Below are 21,460 nucleotides of genomic sequence, written 5' to 3'. Positions count from 1 at the left end.
TCGGGCTGGGGCTTTAGTTCTCTGGGGGAGTGTTTCATCTGATCCCATGGAATAGGGCCAAGAGATGGATGGAAAGATGAGGGCAAACACAGACCTTTCAGAAGAGCTGTCCATCCCCTTCTTATAAATCCTGTCGTTGTGCTTCTGATGTTACAACAGACTGTAACTTTTTAACAGTTGAGATGTGCACGCGAAGCATCTTCCCAAGGGCTGCTGTGCTCCAGTGGGTGTGGGGCTCGGCTTCCTGGTCCTCTCCGAGCAGCTCATTGGTCAGTTCTCTCCCCTGACTTCTCCATCTTGTCTGCAGTGGAGGTCCTAAAGCCATCAGGTAGGAGCCGGGCTGGCAGAGTTTCTGTGGACTCTCTGAGTTGAGCCCATGGATCTGGCCACTTCCAACTCCACAGTGGGTCAAAGACTCAGAGGAACACCAGCCTCCCCTGAAAAAAAGTACATGAAGCTTATTTTGGATCTGTTTTTATTAATCACTAGTTAGACTTTGTACCTGAAGCAAAACTTCTTGTGTAAGCTTTCATTCTTTTGATTTCTATTTTATCTGACAGCAGTTTTTTTTAACTAAAAGGAACAGTTATTTTCTATTCGCCAAAGCCTATTCATTTGCAGTGTGGGTGTGAATGAGAAATGTTATTTATTGCATAAACATGTATATACGGAGTTTTGCTTATTTAGATCGAGTTTATAGAGAGAACCTACTCCCACATCAGGAAACTAAAGGGAAGGCTTCAGGGATTTTGAAGTAGATGTAACAAAAATGCTCCTGTTTTGTAGCCCAAAGTGGCCTGCTGTAATAAATCTTCCTATTGGCAAAATCAACTTGTTTAGTATTAAGTCACCAAACATATTTTTAATTTTCCAGAGGTGGTAGGATGAAATTCAAACTACTTTTATTGAAATTGATCCTTTGAAAATTCCTTCATCATGTATTTCCCCGATGTAGCAAATAGTTACAATTAACGTGACTTTCGTTTTTATTGAAATTTTGCTGAAATGACTCGATACGAATTCAGTTGGGTGATTTATATAAGCATATTTAAAAATAATCTTTCAAGTGATGATAGCTTATTTAATTTCTAAAGAGGGAGAGGTATTTTGATACATACAAGTCAGAGATTCTCAACCAGGGCGATTTGACAAAGTCTGGAGCCAATTTTGGTTGGCACAGATTGGGGGGTTGCTACTGGCGTCTAGTGGGTAGAGAGGCCAGGGATGCAGCTAAATGCACAGAACAGCTCCCAGAACAAAGAATTACCTGGCTCGAAATATCAATAGTTTGAGCACTGAAATCTCTGATATAAATATGCTTCTCCCCACCCCACCATATCCCACTGAGAGGTGAGAGTCCAGGATGGAAGGACCTGATAATTTAGATCTGAGCCTGTTTTGAGTAAAGGACTATTCAACGAGTTAGCTTTGCATGGTAGGATGCTCAGAAAACCCTGATCTAAATGAAGACTGTGAACACCCCTCCCTGGTACCTTACCAGGCTGACTGTTTACAGTACCTTTATTTTAAAAAAGGTAACATGTTATAGTCTGAAAATTATAAACTTCTAAAAATCACCTGTTCTCATTAAATGTGCTTCCCTTAGCTTAACGTGGCAAACATATAATTTCATCTCATCCCCAAAGGACCATGGGTCTGTCCTATTTTAGCAGCTCTTTCACTTGACAGGGCGTTTTCTTCTCTAATCATCACTTTCAACATCCCAGGGAAGGAACGTTTCAGGCACTTGTGTTATTCTTCTTCACCTTTCCTTCGGGAGGCAAGATGTTAGGATTGAGATGGGAATGCATGGCTATTGGAAATACAGGACAGGTCCAATTGGCAGTTGTCTGTATAACTTGTTTCATGGCTAACAGAAGGGGATTCTGTGTTGGCTTGGGTCTGACACACTGAAAACTATCTGCAAGAGAAGAATTTGCTTTTAGCCCTAGGGTGACCTGAGCTCAGTCTCAGAGGTCGAGATGGCCGTGCTCCCGTCCATTTCTGTGATGGATTTCTGTTCAGTGGGAGTTGATGTGTCAGAGACGCTGCTCTGGGTGCCTGTTGGGTGCCAGGTGTGGGTGTAATTGCTTGGTGTCCTGCCTGCCACAGAGCTAGCTAGCACTTGCTGAGAGTTCACTGCTACTTTCATTATCCTTCCCATAATTTTTTATCATCACCATTTTGTTTTGATATGGGGCAGTGATACTCTACCTGCAGCCCTTTCCCGAGTGGACTGGTGAGGGTGCTCCAAATCTCCTTGCTCTGCACAGATCAAAATTACATCTAAAACATCTTTAGCAGGGCTTCCCTGGTGGTTTAGTGGTTAAGAATCCGCCTGCCAGTGCAGGGGACACAGGTTCGAGCCCTGGTCCGGGAAGATCCTACATGCCACAGAGCAACTAAGCCCGTGCGCCACAATAGCCCTTGTGCCTAGAGCCCATGCTCCACAGCAAGAGAAGCCACCACAATGAGATGCCCGCGCACCACAATGAGATGCCCGCGCACCACAATGAGATGCCCGCACACCACAACAAAGAATAGCCCCTGCTCGCCACAGCTAGAGAAAGCCCGCGCACAGCAATGAAGACCCAACGCAGCCAAAAAATAAAAATAAAAAAATAAAATAAAATGCCTCTAACAGGTGTTACTCTTTTTAAACTTAATTTCTTATTTTATATTGGAATATAGTTGATTTACAATGTTGTGTTAGTTCCAGGTGTACAGCAAAGTCATTCAGTTCTACATATACATCTAGCCATTCTTTTTCAGATTCTTTCCCCATATAGGTTATTATAGAATATTGAGTAGAGTTCCCTGTGCTGTACAGTAGGTCCTTGTTGATTATCTATTTTATGTATAGTAGTGTCTATGTGTTAATCCCAAACTCCTATTAAGATATGTCATTTGGTAAAATGTCATGTCGTAAGTCTCAGGTCAGAGGGAGAAGATGGGCTGCTTCATGTATTTGCCTCCAGACTGGAGTTCAAGAGCAGTCTCCAGTTTCACAGACTGTGACCCCTTTTCCAAGAGTGAAATTAATCATACTTTTAACTTTATAACCCAGGAAAAAATAGCACGTGTGCCTCCATTGTCCATTACAATGTACTGGCCTGGTCAGGGATTATGGACCCATTGGACAGATGTATCCTTGGCTCCCAGTTTTCCTCTCCATTCCTTCCTCCTCGTTCATGCTCAGACTCTCTCCCTCCTCCAGAAACCATACTCTTGCCTCATCATGATTTGCAGCCCCTTCACTTTTTTCTCTGCCTAATTTGAACATTTCCATCCATGGGAGGATTGAGTCAATGGGGCGCAAAATATGGAGACTGTGAAATTTGATGTACCCTCCACTTCGTGTTTTCTCCATCTTGACATCTCACCATGTATTCGTGTGTACATCCCTTTTTAAAGAAGAGGCCCCTCTCCTCCCTTTCATAACCACCCTCTCTACTGGAACCTTAATAGTTTGCCACCCCTGTTTTTCTGGATCTTATACCACCTCTCCCTCTTAAATCTACAATCTCTTCTCCACTAACCACTCCTCAGAAAAGAAGCCACATTTAATGATCTGTTTTCTGTACCCTAAAATTTTCTGAACTTTTGTCCTTCAGTGCTTACCTGATTTCATTGAATTTTCTGGGGTTACCTAGCATTCAGGGTACCACAGATATTCTGTTCCACTTTTGCTTCATCTGTTCCCTTCTTGGTTTCTCATTTCATGGATTCTGTCTCCTGTTTTTCTGAAACTGACCCCAAAGTTGACCATTGACTGTCCTTTGACTAAAGCCAGTAGTCTTCGCTCTACCTCATCAGCGTACAGTGGACGAGGCCTCTTTCTATTTTTATTTTTTTATTTTTTTATTTTTTATTAAAAAATTGTTTTAACATCTTTATTGGAGTATAATTGCTTTACAATGTTGTATTAGTTTCTGCTGTATAACAAAGTGAATCAGCTATATGTATACATATATCTCCATATCCCCTCCCTCTTGTGTCTCCCTTCCACCCTCTCTATCCCACCCCTCTAGGTGCTTTGGTACCGAGTTGATCTCCCTGTGCGATGCAGCTGCTTTCCACTAGCTATCTATTTTACATTTGAGACCTCTTTTTAAAATGTGTTATTTCTATCCTCCAACTTAACTTGGCTCCCATGGTGCTGTGTTCACTTGATGCGCTATATCTGTTCTCTTGTCTCATCTTCGTGTGGTTACTTTTCTTGAACAAATTCTAAATATTCACTTCTCTTTAGCCCTTTTTTTCTCTCATGCTTTCCCTTGGTGAGTCTCAACCACACCCATGATTTTAAACATTCCAAAGATTATATGCTGTCTCTGAATTCTTTTTTTTCCTGAGCATCCAACCTGGATTTTCCACAATCTGCTGCATTTCCTTAAATATTCTCTTGGCATCTTAAACCCAACATGCACAAAACCAAATGATCATATCCTCCTCTAAAACTTCTTCTGTTGATTATCATATTTTAAAAAATGGCATGACTGTCCTCAAAGTGACTCACATTCTTTATCTTCAGTCCATCTGTGCCTCTTTGCTTTCTGTTCCTCCCAATTTAACAGATTAGAACAACAACCATTTATTATATTTCACACTTCAGGGGTTAGGAAATTGGACAGCTCTCAACTAGTTGATTTCTTTGCTCTTGTGATACGAAAGTCACTCAGTGGGTTTCATCTTTACTCATATATCAGGTGCCTTGGTGGGGCTGGCTGGGAAGCTGGGCTTAGTCGGAAACATCACCAGGAGGACCTATATGTGGTCTCCCTGGCATGGCAGTTTCAGGGACAGTGGGCTTCTGACCCAGTGTCTCAGTGCCCCAGAGGAGACAGGAAGTAAAAACTGCTAGCCTCTTAGGGTATGGGCTTGGAAACTAGGGTACCATCACTTCTGACCCAGTGTCTCAGTGCCCCAGAGGAGACAGGAAGTAGAAACTGCTAGCCTCTTAGGGTATGGGCTTGGAAACTAGGGTACCATCACTTCTGTTGTATCTGACTGAGCAAAGCAGTCAGAGAGCCAACCCAGATTCAAGAGAGGGGGTGAAGATCCAGCCTTCAGTGGGAGGAAGGTCGAAGAAGCTGTGGGCATCTTTAATTTTCTGTACTTTGCCTTACCCATCACACTGAGTGTTTGCTGGGTTTGCCTTAATTTCTGTTCACATTGACCCCACCTGAAGTCACAGCTTCCTTTCTTTCTCTTCTGAACAATTGCTGTATCTTCAATTTAACTTCTCGACCTTTATGCTCTTCTTTAGCCGATTTCCTATGTATGCTATGGTGAGAATGATTACTATTTCTTCTAATGTTAATATACTGTGGTAGCTTATTGCCTAAGAACAGAGACCTCAGACCTTAGTATCATTCACCGTCCAAATCTTAACCCAACATTCTCTCTAAGCTGCTTTCCAGTTCTCCCCTTTCTATCCCCTGGGGTCAAGTACAGTAAACACATGTTGCCTACTCACTCCTCTTGGCCCTCAAGTGCATCCTTTCATCCTCTCCTGGATTACTTCCAGAAGTCTCCATCTGTTGAAATCCTCTTTATCCTGCACTATTAAACTCAAATATGAAGTCTTCCTTTGACCCACCCTTGATCTCTCTAAATAGCAGTCGTACTCTCTCTCCTAACCCCCATAGTGTTCCTGCTTCTTTTTTATGATTTTCTAACAGCTTGGATTATAGTTATTTTTATGAGCCTATCTTATTTTAAAGCTTATTAATCTTTTAAATTATTCGTAATCTTTAAAGTTTCCCAGCTCCCAGCACGGCCATTTCATTTCACCCAGTAGGTGCTCCATCTAGGTTTTATTTGATGCACACTTGATCTCTAGCCAAAAACTTTGCAGGCAGGTCATCTGTAAATTTCAAAGGAGAAATGCACCCACTGTGGATGATTTTTAAGAGTTGGGTAGCATAGTATTAATCAGGTTATTAGTGAAGGACAATGGTCATGGCCTTATTTAATAGGGGCTTTTGTATTTTGAAAAGGGAAGGGGAGGGATTCTTAGGGCTTCCACATATAGATCTGCATTTGCATGAAGGGGCAAGAATGATGTTCCAAGGGAAAACCAATCGATGATCACAACTCTGAAACCGAATTCTTCACGGGGGTGGGGACTATGACAACTTGATAGAGCTTAAACTTGAACATTCCTTCTTTTATAGTCAATGGGTTATCTCATAAAATTATTGGGAGGAAAAGAGGTCTAGATTGAGACATACATCATTACTCACACATTTCTGAAATATCTCCTAGAAAAAGGTGTGTTTGTCCAAGCACGGCAAGGCTCTTTTTTTTTAAAGGGCGTGATGGGGCTTTACTGAAAGACCACCCACCAGAAAACGTGAACCCATGTTAACGCACTTGTTCTCTTTTGCGTGTTTTAGGCACTTTCCCCACATGACGGGACGACGAGCTTCTGGTTAAAGACAAGTGTCCAGAGCCTAAGGTCTCCTGCCCACCATGAAGGGACCCTGCGTCATTGCGTGGCTCTTCTCAAGCCTGGGATGGTGGAGACTCGCCCAGCCGGAGACAGACGCATCTCAGTGCCAGAGAGCAGAGCACCCGGTCATTTCCTATAAAGGTGAGGGTCGAGCACGCTCTGATTGCAAAGGCACCATTTAAATGCTCGTTCCATACTCATAATAGCACTGCTTATCACTCCATTATTCTGTGAGTCTTGTTTTAGACATTGTTTAAAATCAGAGCAAAAATACAAAATCCCCCATCACAAGAGTTTCATATTCTGAAACTGATCACTATCTTAAGAAGAATCCAAGCTCAGAATGATCATAGGCAGAAAGTCCCATTGTTGAGGCCACTTTTACATAACAGGTGCTGTCAGCCTCCTAGGCATTTGAACCGGGGGAGAAAAATGTGACCCACAGAAATAACAACAAAACCAAGCAAAACAAAAAATTCTTCATTTCAGCATTTCCCAACAAAGCCTTAGTCCCACCACACAATGTACGCCTTTGTCTCTATCTGGCATTGCGTAGCAGACAGAATTGGTTTACTGTCTCAAATATGCCTACATATCTGTAGGATCAATTGATTAGTGTGTATACACATTCTTTTATTCTTTAATTCATCAAAATTTATTTAGGGTTCTTTACACCCTGGACATTTCTAAGCATTTAAGGTGATAAGTAAACTAGTGTTTGTCTCTGTCCTCAAGGAACTTGCTCTTATATCATGAAACTGAGTATAATTAATCAGACATTGTATTTTAATAGTTCATCCAATGAATAGTTTTGTGGTCTGTTATTTTGTAACTTTTATATCACAAAAAGATTTGAAATATATACAAAAATAGAAGAGTCTAAGGAACACCCAGCCCCTGTATTTATTAATCCCTGGCCCACCTTTTTTCATGTATATCCCCACCCATGCTCTACCCACATTCACCAAATTATTTTGAAGCAAATTCAAGAAATGATACAATAGTGCCATAATATTTCACTTCTTGGCTATCGAAGATAAGGAATTCGTGATGCCATAATCACACCAAAACATCAGAAACCCAGACAAAAACCAATGCCATAAAATTAGCAAACATCCAGTGAGTCCTGTGAGAGCCCTGATGGTCCCAGGAATGCTTGTGCCTTGTTCTGGTAACGGTTGAACTGAGTCAGGAACGGAAGGACCTTCATCTCTTGCAGTTGGCTGGTGTCGTCTATTGCAGTTGGCTGGTGTATGTCTTGAGTCTCTTCATCCTTCGCTGTGTTTTGTTGTTGTTGCTCTCCCCTTGCAAATTAATTTTTAAAGAAACTTGAGTCCATCGTCCTGTGGAGTTTCCACAGTCCAGGGTTTGCCCAGAGCTTCCCATTGCTGTCATTCGGACGCTTTTCCGTCCTGAACATGTCTGTAAATTAGTAGTGATATCCAGAGGCTGCCCAGATTCAGGTGTGCATCTTTGTGTCTCTGCTGTGTCACGGATGGTGCTGCGTCCTTCATCGGGATGTGAATTGATCAGTCATCGAGGATCACGGCCTAAATCTCCTGATTCATTCATGGGTGAAAAACTGGGAGTTTTTAATTTTACTATTCTTTTTTCATTTAATGGCTAAAATATTTCTACATAAAGTAACTTTCCCTCCTCAACTATTTGAATATCCTGAGGGTGCAACTGACATAGGAAAGGCAGAGTGAATGCTTATTTTTCTTCCCTTTACCATTTTTGTAAAGAGCCTACTTAGTTGGTTCTCCAACATTATCCAGAGGGGACAAATAAAATGTTATGTTTGCTTTTTTTTTAAAAAAAAGTGGTTATTAGAGTTATTTTTAATACATGGATTTCAATATTTGGTATATTTCCATCACTTGCAGCTTATGTTCTTACAGATGGTGAAATCATCACATTTCAGGCCTAGGGGAGCCTCTTGAGGTTGGCCCTTGAGTTCTTTGGCAACAACCCAAGTGGCCTTGGATGGCTTGATTATTCTCTGGGATAATAAGACTCCTCTTATCCATTTCCTTCTATTGACCTGAGAATCAGCCATTTTTATCTGATTCAAGCATAGGGGTGATCAAAGTCAGGTGTTTTCAGTGTATAGAGCTAAGGAAAGCGTTCTTTAAGACGCACCAGAAGTTGCTCTGGATACTTCCAGCTCATCTCCAGGACTCTAGAGACTTTCTGATCCTCTTCCATTTTATGTCTCTATCTTTCTCTCCTGTGCACAGAATCCTGTCTCTGCAGGTCAGCATAATTATTCCTTTGCCTTTTCCTGTAATACATACTTAGTCATTTCAGAATAACAGATCTGTGCAACTTTAGTCCTTGTTGACTACAGAAAACCCTTTCGGATGATTTTTCTTCTTTTCTTTTAGTCTTCAGGGTATAAATCTCACCGGAAAATTGAAGCAAAATTAGCACCTTGAAATTGAAAGAATTTCCCTTTGTAGGGTTGTGCCACCAACTCAAAATCCAGTTAATTTCATTTGTTTAATTTCACTTGATTTTTCGAGGTTTTCAAAATGTACATTACATTATTCTGTAGTGTTTTAAAGTCAAATTAATAAAACAAGTGGTGTTCAGAGAAACTGTTTTCCTTACCTTGTTCACTCTCTCTGCCTTTAGCTCACCTTTTACTTATAGTTTATAGTTTATGCTTCTTTTTAAATATAAACCAAACTCCACACACACATACACATGCACATATATATTCATACCCTCTTTTCTTTTCTTTTTTTTTTTTTTTTTTTTAGCAGAGATTTATTGATTGATTGGTTGGTTGATTGATTGATTGATTGCCGTGTTGGGTCTCCGTTTCTGTGCAAGGGCTTTCTCTAGTTGCGGCAAGTGGGGGCCACACTTCATCGCGATGTGCGGGCCTCTCACTGTCGCGGCCTCTCTTGTTGCGGAGCACAGGCTCCAGACGCGCAGGCTCAGTAACTGTGGCTCATGGGCCCAGTTGCTCCGCGGCACGTGGGATCCTCCCAGACCAGGGCTCGAACCCGCGTCCCCTGCATTGGCAGGCAGACTCTCAACCACTGCGCCACCAGGGAAGCCCATACCCTCTTTTCTTAAAAAGTAGCATATATACAGAGTTTTCTCTATCTGGCATTTTTTGACATCATGATATACCCTGGAGTCCACGTCCCAATAGTATGGATTTATGTCACTTCTTCTCATAGTCACATAGCTCTCCTCTATGTAATGAACTCTAGTCGACTCAGCAACTGGGAGAAGTGATCATGTATAGTGTTACAATGTGTAGTGCCTCCTGCACTTTTGATATTTTTGCAAGTGTAACATTGACAGAGATTCCTGGAATTGGGATTGCTGGGTCACGGGGTGACTGCAGTTGTGGTTTTGCTAGATAACTGCCTGATTCCCTTTCATGAAGGTTGCACCATTTTGCATTCTCATTGCCCTGGATAGGAGTATCTGTTTCGCACTAGACTTTCCAACAGAGTGCACTGTTAAGCTGTGGGATTTGGGAAAACCCCATAGCTCATAAATGGCATCTCAATATACTTTTAATTTTCATTTTTAAAATTTGTACTGAACATTCAACAGACATTTAATAACTGCCTATATATGTACCGGGGTCTGTGCTAAATATGGAGGAGATAGAGGTAAAAAACCTAGTTCCTGTTAAGGGTCTAGAATATCTTGAGGAATATAAACCAAAAGGACCATTGCATTACATTGTATTAAGGGTCCTCTCTTTGCCGGGTGCTGTGTGAGCCCAGGGAAGGGGTATCTGAAGCAGACAGCCTGGGCTGTAGAGGAATGGTTAAGAAGGTTTTCTAGGATGCAGCAACGCCAGAGCTGAGTCCCAGATGATTGTTAGAAGGTGTTTATGAATCTCATGAGGGGAGCACAGCAGTTTTTGGCAAGTGTCGAGTACAGTAAGCCATGAAATCTTAGTTCAGATTACAGAGAGGAAGTAGAAGGAGATGAAACTTACAGTGAGGATTCAATAATGCACGGCATCAAAAGACATCTCAAGAAGTCCCCCTTGGGCTTCCCTGGTGGCGCAGTGGTTGAGAATCTGCCTGCCAATGCAGGGGACATGGGTTCGAGCCCCGGTCTGGGAAGATCCCACATGCCGCGGAGCAACTGGGCCCGTGAGCCACAACTACTGAGCCTGCGCGTCTGGAGCCTGTGCTCCGCAACAAGAGAGGCCGCGATAGTGAGAGGCCCGCGCACCGTGATGAAGAGTGGCCCCCACTTGCCGCAACTAGAGGAAGCCCTCGCACAGAAACGAAGACCCAACACAGCCAAAAATAAATAAAATTTTTTTTTTTTTTTTTTTAATGAGGATCTTGAATCAGATGCGTATGTTTGATTGATTGATTGATTGATTGATTTTGGCTGTGTTGGGTCTTCGTTTCTGTGCGAGGGCTTTCTCCAGTTGTGGCAAGCGGGGGCCACTCTTCATCGCGATGCACGGGCCTCTCTCGTTGCGGAGCACAGGCTCCAGACGCGCAGGCTCAGCAGTTGTGGCTCACGGGCCCAGCCGATCTGCGGCATGTGGGATCTTCCCAGGCCAGGGCTCGAACCCGTGTCCCCTGCATTAGCAGGCAGATTCTCAACCACTGCGCCACCAGGGAAGCCCAAAATTTTTAAAAAAGAATAATCAATGTCTTAAAAAAAAAAAAAAAGAAGTCCCCCTCTTGTCTGCACAGGCTCACCTTGGAGGATGGAGAAATGCCGGCAGGAAGGGCAAATTCTGGGACCACTGCTGTGACCAAAGGGAGCAGCGATGAGGGCCTGAGCTGCGGGAGTGGTAGCAGAAATGTAGAGAATTGGGTGGATCCTGGAGATGTGAAGAGGGAGTTGTTGATGTTTTAGAGGATATAAGACAGGAGGGGGCAGGAGGCACTGAGAGTGAGCCCTGAGTTCTTGGCTGTTGATTCCAGATGAAATAAAGAAGGGGAATCTGAAATAATGTCAGATCGAGAAAGCTGAGTTCCTAGCTGCCATTGGCTGGAGTTAACTAACTGAGAGCAGGTATCATGGGAACCAAGAAAGGAGAGCTTTTCCAAGAGGGAGGTGGCCGTCAGAGTGTCTCATGATGCAGCCAGTTCAAGGCACCTGTGGGCCAGAAGGTAGAGTGACAAACTCATCCTGATTTGCCCGAGACTTTTTGGGATGTAACACTGAAAGCCCAACTATCTTCTGGGAAAACTGGGACAGATGGTCACCCTCCCAGAAACTCTGTCAGCAATGGTGTATTAGTTTCCCAGTATTGCTGTAACCAAATACTACAAACTGGGTGGTTTAAAACAATCACAGTATCTTCTCTCACAGTTCTGAAGGCTAGAAGTCCAAAAGCAAGGTGTCACCAGGGCCACGCTCTGAAAGCTCTAGGGAAGAATCTTGGCCGCTTCTTAGCTTTGGGGGGCTGTCAGCAATCCTTGGCATTCTTTGGCTTGTGGACCCATCACTCCAGTTCTCTGAGTCTGTAGTCACGTGGCATTCTCTCTGTGCGTCTGTGTTCTGTGTCTGTTTTCTCTTCTTTTTATAAGGACACAAGTCATATTGGGTTTAGGGCCCACCCTCACCCAGCATGACTTCATCTTAATTAATTACATCAAGGCCCTATTTCCAAATAAGGTCACAATCATCACAGGTGCATGAGGTTAGGACTTCAACATATCTCTGGGTGGGCGTGGGGTGGACACATCAACCCGTAGCAAATGGCATTTATCAGAGCAGTTTCGCAGCAGTGCTGGGGATAAAACTAGATGCTCATGAGTGAAGGGATAAATGGGAGGTGAAGAAATAGACATAAAAATAGAGAATTACTGTCTCAGTTGTCAGGGACATGAGGACAGGGAACGGCTTTTAAGAGAGCATTACTTAATCATCCTTAAATGGTACTGGTGAAGAGAGAAAAGACAGGGGGAGATAATTGACTAGGCAAAGTCCCCGGGGCTATAGGAGGGGATAGGATACTGGGCACAGGTGAGGGATTAGCTCACAGGAAGGAGACCCCACCTCCAGCCAGTCCAGAGGGAGGGAAGGCCAGGGCACCCAGCATGCAGGGCAGTTAGAGGGAGGGAGTACCTGGGGACCTTCCTCTTGGCTGAGAAGGAGTATGCAGGCCATGGGCCAAGAGTATGGGTGCTTTAGGAAGGAAGTGCTTCTCTTAAGAAAGGGTAAGACTGTTGATCAAAAACAGACATAAAAGATTCCCTGTGGCTGTTTGGAGCCCAGTCAGCCCTTGAAATGGCTCCTGTTATAGCTGAGCAGGGCCATGCCCCATAAACACTCTTCTGCGCTCAATACAGGAAAGTTTGAGAAGGTGTGATCAAACACTGATAAGAGAGAACTAAAGGAAGGGCTGGATCATCTTGATGTTTACCATCTTGGTTTCCGGGTACATTTAAAATTTCCTGATCTAGCATTATACGTTGGAGGCACCCTGCACAGGAGGCTTCTCAGGAAGCGTCTGCAGGAACATCTCAGTACGAGGAAGCACATGTCATTGAAGTCTTGATTTGATTTACCTGGCTGGGCAGGAGGTGCTGGCAGGATCTTTTTTCCCAGCCTTGGTAAAATATTTACCACTTCGGGCTCCGCTTGTCTTGTGGAGTTCATTGCTCAACAAGCCCTAACAGCTTGCTGTGTTTGCAAGGGTACTCCCTTGACTGCATGTTCTGGAATATTTATCCCTGCTCGTGCAGTGGCTGCTGAAACACCCTGACCCGTGACAGACGCACCCTTCACACTTACATCCTTGTCGTTTGCTTAAATGTCTGTTCCAATAAAGGGGGGAAAATAGCGACCCTTCAAGACAGTGTGTTTCTCAGCACGCTTACTGAATCTCATAACTGTATCTGAAATGAGTTTTAAATGTTTAATGTCCACTTAAGGCGATAGTGCCATATTCTGCTTTTGTTTGTTTATTGATTAAAGTTTACCCAGCACGCTCGCAATTTAGAGAATGTGCTCCAGTTATAGGAATTGGGCAATTTCACATAACACACAGAGGAAGACCACCGCTGGGGTGAGTCATGCTGTACTCAGGCTTACTTTGCCTTGCAGCTTTAACATCATGACTAATTTGGAGGCCTTTTTTCAAGGTCTTAGCTGACAGCACTTAGTATTTTTTTTAATTTATTTCATTTGAAATATAGTTGATTTATAATGTTGTGTTAACTTCTGCTGTACAGCAAAGTGATTCAGGTACACATATATATATAAATATACATATATATGTATATATGTGCACATTCTTTTTCATATTCTTTTCCATTATGGTTTATCACAGGATATTGAATATATTTCCCTGTGCTCTACAGTAGGATCTTGTTGTTTATTCATTCTATATGTAATAGTTTGTTATCTGCTAATCCCAGACTCCTAATCCATCCCTCCCCCACGTCCCCTCCCCCTTGGCAACCACAAGTCTGTTCTCTATGTCTGTGAGTCTGTTTCTGTTTCGTAGATAGGTTCATTTGTGTCATATTTTAGATTCCATATATAAGTGATGTCATATGGTATTTGTCTTTCTCTTTCTGACTTACTTCACTTAGTATGATAATCTCTAGTTGCATCCATGTTGCTGTAAATGGCATTATTTCAGTCTTTTTTCATGGCTGAGTAGTATTCCATTGTATATATGTACCACATCTTTATCCATTCATCTGTCAATGGACATTTAGGTTGTTTCCATGTCTTGGCTATTGTGAATAGTTCTGCTATGAACATAGGGATGCCTGTATGTTTTTAAATTATAGTTTTGTCCACATATTTGCCCAGGACTGGGATTGACAGCACTTACTATTAACGCCCAAGATGACTTCTGCCTGCAGAATCAGGCCAGGTGCTGTGAATTCTCCTCTCAGCTCCCTGGGATCTCTATCTGTAACTCCTGGATGTTCCTGCTGAGTGTCTTCCTACTTCTGGATTTGTTGTTTGGCCTGAGAATTGTTTTGGAACTTATGGAAGAACCGTATGGATGCTTGACACTAGATTAGCAACATTTGGCCCCAGGTCTGAGGGACTCGAAATGGATATTCCAGCTTGCGCCATCACTGGGACCGGACTGGGAAGTGGCATGTGGCCCTCGAGTTTAAACAACTGCCTTATCCCCACATGTAGCCTTAGGTGATTGAAAAAACCATGACCGAAAGGGGCCAACCCAGGATTTTAAACTCGGGTTCTATTCCCATACCACAGGATGAATGATTATTTTTCACGGATCCTGTGTTTTTCTTTCAAATGGTATAACTATATTCCATTGCCTTCCTGTTAAAGGCATTGATGTGTTCAGTGTTGACAATAAAAATGTGTGGCAAGTTTTGTAACTCTCTGTTGGCTCTTCTTTATGTTAACTTACTGGGAGCCCCAGCTCTTCCCTACCTCCGAGAGGCTGTCTTTCTCCCAGTCTGGAGGGTGTCACGTACACATTTCCTCTCTCCCTGTTAACTGCCAACCCTTCCCGTGGTCCTGCCTCTTACCACTCTTCCCTTGACTGGCTCACAGACCTCGGGACCACTGGCATTGCTTGGCTCACCACCTGCTCCCCTTGGGGCTCCACACCTGTTCTGCGGCTCCTTACTTGTGTCCCAGCATCCCACGCCTGCCCCGTGGCCTCGTGCATGTCCCATGGCTCTATAGCTGTCCTGTGGCTCTTCATGTGGCCTCACAGCCCCATGCACGTATCAAGGCTCCGTGCCTGTCTCGGGGCTCCGTACCTATCCCATGGCCTCATGAACATCCCAGGGCTCTGTACATGTCCCACGCTGCTCCATTTTCTCTCTGGGTTTTTGCTGTGTGGTCTCTCATGCCCCAGACGGGCATGTGGTTTCATGATCCTGGCTGGATTTTATCTCTTCTCCTAGGATCTAGGATGCTCATCACCACAGGAGGGGCTGTCATAGAGAATTTCTAGAGTCCCTGTCAGATTTCAGAGATTTCAGAGTCTTTGACCCTGTAAAGACCTTGATTAAAATTGCTTACAGTATTTCTCCCTGTTCTTCTAGTCTCAGATCTGCCATTTGACCTTTATAACTTATAAGTGTGTATGACTGCATGACAATGGCCCACTTTCTCCAAGGAAGAATTAGGAAAATTTATTTTAATTAAAAATAGATTGCATACAATTCATTTTAATATTTTCATGTGAATCTGATGAAATAATAGCAAGATACCGATTACTGTTGAAGTGTCTTGAACTCAATGCTTTTCTTTGTAAAAACTAAAATTTACATAAATCAAGTGTGATTCTCTTTGGTTTCATAACGGGTTATGAGTTATCCTCCTGTGCGTTTATTTAGGAAAGAAAAGTGTTGTTATGGATCCTATAAAAAGTCCTTAGACCTATCAATAATTTAACTGCTGTTATCATGCAAATGACTGAATGTTTCATATAATGTAATCTCAAAATTATGTGGGCAGAATATTTGAACCTATATGCAAATGAAAAACTAAGGTATAAGTACACTGCCTATTCTATACGTTAAGAGCTACACTTGGTAATACATTTTTTATTTTAAAGTCTGTTGCTAGTTTGCTATCTGAAAAAATGGAATATTAAAAAACACATTACTTTTCAACTCTACAAAGTAGGTATGTAATGATCATTCATGAGTGCATAGAGGTGTTAGAAGAAAATGCACTCATTGTAAAACCACTATGCATTATTCATTGAGTGAATTGGTTGCAATACCTGTGTTGTACTTTTATGTTTATTGATCTTTGATTGATGAAAGCTGAGGGTCCCTGTTGTATGTTTTTTATAAACAATGATTAAGTTCTGATGAAAATAACTTATTGAGTTTTGAGAATGATCAATAACTTTTGGATTACTTTTGTGTTCTAGCGCCACTAATGAAATAATTTGTAAGATTCCACATCTATATTTTATCTTGAGATAATCAATTTTTGACTGATTTGTCTGGGTGGGGAAATAGTTTCTATTTTTCTGAGACTGCAAATGGAATACTTTAGAAGTTAAGTAGTTCAATGGGATTGCATTAAAACTGGGGATAAGAGTTTGTGAAGTTATTGTCAGGACTCTGATTTAAAACGATCATTTCGTTGGGCCTCAAATGGTATGTTATTGTATTTTATTTATCTTTAAGCATATTATAGTCTTTCTAAGCATTAAATGGGCAATTCATCCATTTCTCACAATGACGGTAGACAAAAATCTAATCCTTTTTTTATTTATGAGTAAGAGTTGGAGATTAAATGTAGGGTGAATAAACTTTTAATTAAGCAATACTTTTTCTTGGATTTATGACTTCTTGTCTTCTTCTAATATCAAGGCAAGGTAATCTGCCATGGTCACATTTGAGGAGACAAAACATTACGCCCATTTCAGCAGACAGCAGTGCTGAAATTTTTCTGTTATCAATATAACAAAGAAAAGACTACACTGAGTTTTCTAAATCTTATTTAGTTTGTGTACTAATTTAATCAGCACCATAACCTTTTATTTTCCTGAAGCTTTTTAAAGAAAAGGAGTTATTTTTTAATTTCTCTTTTGCTTTCCCATTTCCCTCATGTGAGTCAGGGGTAGACTTCAGAAAGCCTCATCACATGGGTCACATGAGGCAGGAAGCATTCTCATTCATAATCAAGAGTGCGGTGATAATGCATGCTAACACGCCAAATGAATAGATTCTTCCAATCTGCAAGATGACAAACTTGTCGTAATGCTATTTGACCATTCCCACCTTGAAAGCACCTCTGGACTGCGTGTTAGATAGACTACAAACCCTATTAAATAAAATCAATGAAACGAGACCCGGGTGCCAGAACAGCTGGACTGGCAGAGTGCCCCTGGTGGCTCTCAGAGGGTGATTAACGATTGTCATTCTTATTCGTGGTTTTGATTTTTGTGCCACTGGAGTCCCTCACCTCATCACACAGAGTCTTTAGCTTCTGCTTGTTTGAAGATAAAACCAGAGCTCCAGTTCATTAATAATTCAGTCAATCTTTACTGAGTGCATATGGTGTGCCAGAAGTGGTCTCAGGCACGGGGTTACCCCAATGAGCGGAACAGTAGAAATCTCGCCCTGTGCTGAGTTTACGTTCTATTAGGGGAGACAGACAATAATAAGATGATATAATATAGACCGGGTTATGTGGTGCTAAGGGCTGAGGAAAAACATAAAGCAGGGAATGCGTTAAGGAGGGGAGGGGTCTTGCGGTTTTCATCAGGGTAACCAGGTGTGCTCGGCATTTACCTGTTGCCTCCATCCCCACAGCTGTCCCTTTTATATTTCACTTTGTACAACTGGTCAGAGAGTCGGTGAAATCTCTCAGGCTTCCGACCCAGCTGGGTTCCTGTTAGGATGTGTGAATGGGAGGAACCAGCACTTGCTGAGGAGGCTGGAGGAACAGTGAGGATCACGTTTATGCCTGCGGAGCGTGGCTGAGGACTGAGGCGACTCTAAGTCCTCAGTCGGGGAGCAGGCAGTCACAGCTTGAGTCACAGCTGCTTGAGAAGAGCACAGCAGCAGGAACAGGCTTAGGGGGTCCAGCCCAGCTTGTGAGCAGCTGCTCATCTCTGCGTGTCAGGCATTCTTCCTTTGTTCTTGTACTTTATCTTCCAATACCTTTACAACCAATTCCCTATACTAAATGTTCTCTGTTTGAGGTACCTAGGGTGGTTTCTCTTTTCCTGACTAAATTGTGCGGCATACAGAATGACCCATTGAGTCAAGACTTAAGGAGGTGAGGGGGCAAGCCATGTGGATAAATGAGGAAAACGTGTTCCAGGCAGAGGGAAGAGCAAGTGCCTGGGCCCTGAGGTGGGAGGGTACTTGGCAGGTTTGAGTAAGAGCAGGGAGGCCAGTGTGGCCTGAATGGAGGGAGTAATGGAGGTGAGATTGGAAGGATAATAAGGGCCACGTTCTGTAGGGCCTTTATGAATTTGACCTTTATTTTGTGGGGAGGGGGGACACTGGAAGATTTTGAGCAGAGGAATGATAGTGTAAGGTGCTAACATGACTTAAAGGGTCACTCTGGCTGCTGTGCTCAGGACAGACTGAACTGTGGTTGGGCATGAGGGACTTAGAGCAGTGAGAGCATTTTGGGGGCTGGTGGGTGATCTAGGCTGGTGATGGTGGTGGCTTAGTTGAGAGTGTTAACAGTGGACACCAGGGAGCAGTGGCCATATTCTGGATAGAGTGTATTTGGAAGTCAAGTCCAAAGTATTTCCTTTCAGATTGTACATGTGCTGTGAGAGAAAGAGAAAAGCAAGAGAGACTCTAAGGCTTTGGGCTTGAGTGATTGATCAGAGTGGAAGTGCTATTTACTGAGATGAGGAAGGTTGTAAGAGAGTCACACTTGGAAGGAGTTTGGGAGGCTCAGTTTTGGACATGTTAAGTGTGAGATGTTTCTTTAGCATCCAAGTAGAAATGTCTAGTAATCAGCTGCATATAGAAGTCTGTATTTCTGGGGAGCGATTTTTTGAAAGCTCTATGAGGCACAGCAATTTGGAAACTAGCAGTGATGAAGAGAACAAGAAATCTGAATATTTAGTCTTTATGATTTTTGTCTGGATTTTAATGTTAGTTACTGTATAATGCAAAAGTATATTGAGAAGTTATAATTTAGTAGTTAAAGAGAAAACTTCAAATCATTGCATGGATGGTTCAAGCCAGATTCAAACATTTTCTGAGTTAAAAAAAATAGACTAGAATAATATAAAGCATGACTCATTCAAATTTAGAGCTCATTTGAATGCTTTTATTTCTTAATTCCAAAGGGTCAGCCCTACTTAAAAAAACATATTTACAAAAGTAAAGCTCCAGCATGGAAATAATAATTTCTCCATTTCATAGTGAGAAAACAAAATCTTAGCTGATAAATCCATGGATAAAAGTATAAATCCCTAACACAAAATAATTAGTTTCGGGACTATAAATGCAAACCAGTGCAAAATATATGAATGTGTGAATTCTACTTTCATGATAGAGTTTTTAACTACAACATCTAATACTAATTTTGCAAATTGTATATAAATTGACAGAAATTTTCTGTCATATATGTTTCTTGTTTGACCAAGATTTGGTAAACAGATGATTTTTAATTTGAAAAATGATATAGGGGACTTTTCTGTCTGACCATGATGGGAAAAAGGGATTTGATTTACCTTCGTGATTTAAACAAGAAAACCAGACAAAATATTAGCAAGTACAGTTTTCAGACAATGTACAACAGGCAGAGGATGGCACAGGATTGTAATTTCTTAGGGAAAGGAAATAAACAAGATGAGTCCTATGATTGGCTCAGCTCACTGAAAGTAGTTTCCAAGACATAGCACAGTAATGGAGAATACAAACATAGACCAGCATAAATCAAGTCTCAATACATTAAAAAGGATTGAAATCGTGCCTGTGTAATCAATGAGCACATCAGAATCAAACTAAAAATCAGTAACAAAATGGTATATAGAAAATTATATTGGAATTTAAGCAGTATAATTCTAACTGGCTCATAGGTCAAATAAAAAATTAAAGGGAAATTCTAAAATATTTTCATCTGAATGACAATAAAAGCACAACTTATCCAAATTTGTGGTATATAGTAAAGCAGAGCTCAGGGTGGGGGGATTTATATCATTATTTACTTATATTAGGGATGGAGAAAGATATGCTCTCAATGGTTTTGGGATCTTCCTTAAGGAAGTCTACAAAAAAAAAGCAAATTAAACCTACAGGAAACAGAAGGAAGAAGAAAATGAAGATGAGTATAAATCAGTTTAAGTGGAAATAAAGAATAATGAAGATCAATGAAACTAAAACCTAGTTCTTTAACAAGACCAATAATATCAATAAACCTTTAACTAGATTGGTTAGGAACAAGAGAGATATATATTTATCAATATTAGGAATGAATGAGGAGACATCACTACAGAACCTACAGAAGTTAAAAAAGATTAATAGCAAACAATGAACAACTCTATGCCAATAAATTTGACAACTTAGATGAAGTGGACAAATTCTTTGAAGATAAACAATCTCTCCAAGTTCACTTAAGAAAAGTCAGATAAACTAATTCTGTATCCATTAAAGGAATTAAATTTGTACTTAAAACTCTTCCAACAAAGAGAACTTCAAATCCAGATGGCTTCAATAGTGAATTTTGACGAGTACTCAAGGAAAAAAAAAGGACACTGATTCTACTCTTCCAGAGTAGAAGAGGATGGAACACTTCTCAGCTTATTTAAGAAGTCATTATTACTCTTACCAAAATCAGACAAGACATTTTAATATATAAAACTATAGACCAATATCTCCCACAATCATAGGCACAAAAATCCGTAATAACAGTTCAGCAATCGAATCCAGCCATTTGTAAAAAAGATAGTACATCATGTCCCAGTGGGTTTTATTGCATAAATATAAGATTGCATAGGATTTCCAAGGTTTAACACTTGAAAATCAATCAATGTAAATCAGTGATTAACTGACCAAAAATATTTTTTTAAATTCATCTCAATAGATATAGAAAAGTCATTTGATAAAATTCAACACACATTCATGATAAAAACTAGAAGTAAAGGTTGTTGCCACACATGACAAAAGGCACCTTAAAAAAAATCTAAATATAATATTTAACAGTGAAAGCCTGAATGCTTTCCCCACAAGGATGTTTACCATTACTATTTTTAGTGCTTTTAGTTATCATTGTACTAGCCCCTGAGAAAGGTAATATTAGATGAATAAATAATATATTATAATAAAAGTAATTTAATAAACAAATGGCATACATAAAAAGGAAGAATAAGAGCGGTCACTGAAATTTTAAAAAGACCTATTAGAACTATTAAGTGAATGTCTCATGATTTCCAGATACATAATATAAAAAAATTCAATTGCATTGTGATATACTATCACTTAATAATTATAAATGGAAATTAAATTATATCATTTATAGTAGCTCATAAATATGAAATAAGGATATCTTTAACAAAATATGTTCAGGAGCCAAACATTGAAAGCTACCCAACATTACTGAGAAAATTAA

At 41.2% G+C, this 21,460-nt stretch overlaps 1 protein-coding gene across 4 annotated transcripts in view; it reads left to right on the top strand.

Annotated features, from left to right (window-relative positions):
* Window positions 1–21,460, top strand: part of SEMA5A (semaphorin 5A) — a 527,169-nt gene that overhangs the window by 175,440 nt on the left and 330,269 nt on the right. For all 4 annotated transcript variants that reach the window (XM_007191632.2, XM_057540979.1, XM_057540980.1 and 1 more), the window contains exon 3: window positions 6,402–6,598. In XM_007191632.2, coding sequence (XP_007191694.2) covers window positions 6,478–6,598 — 121 coding nt within the window. In that variant the 5' untranslated portion in view covers window positions 6,402–6,477. The remainder of the gene's footprint in view (window positions 1–6,401; window positions 6,599–21,460) is intronic.

This window comes from Balaenoptera acutorostrata, chromosome 2 (assembly GCF_949987535.1).
Source record: "Balaenoptera acutorostrata chromosome 2, mBalAcu1.1, whole genome shotgun sequence".
Lineage (NCBI taxonomy): Eukaryota > Metazoa > Chordata > Mammalia > Artiodactyla > Balaenopteridae > Balaenoptera > Balaenoptera acutorostrata.
This window is presented reverse-complemented; position numbering and strand designations above follow the sequence as displayed.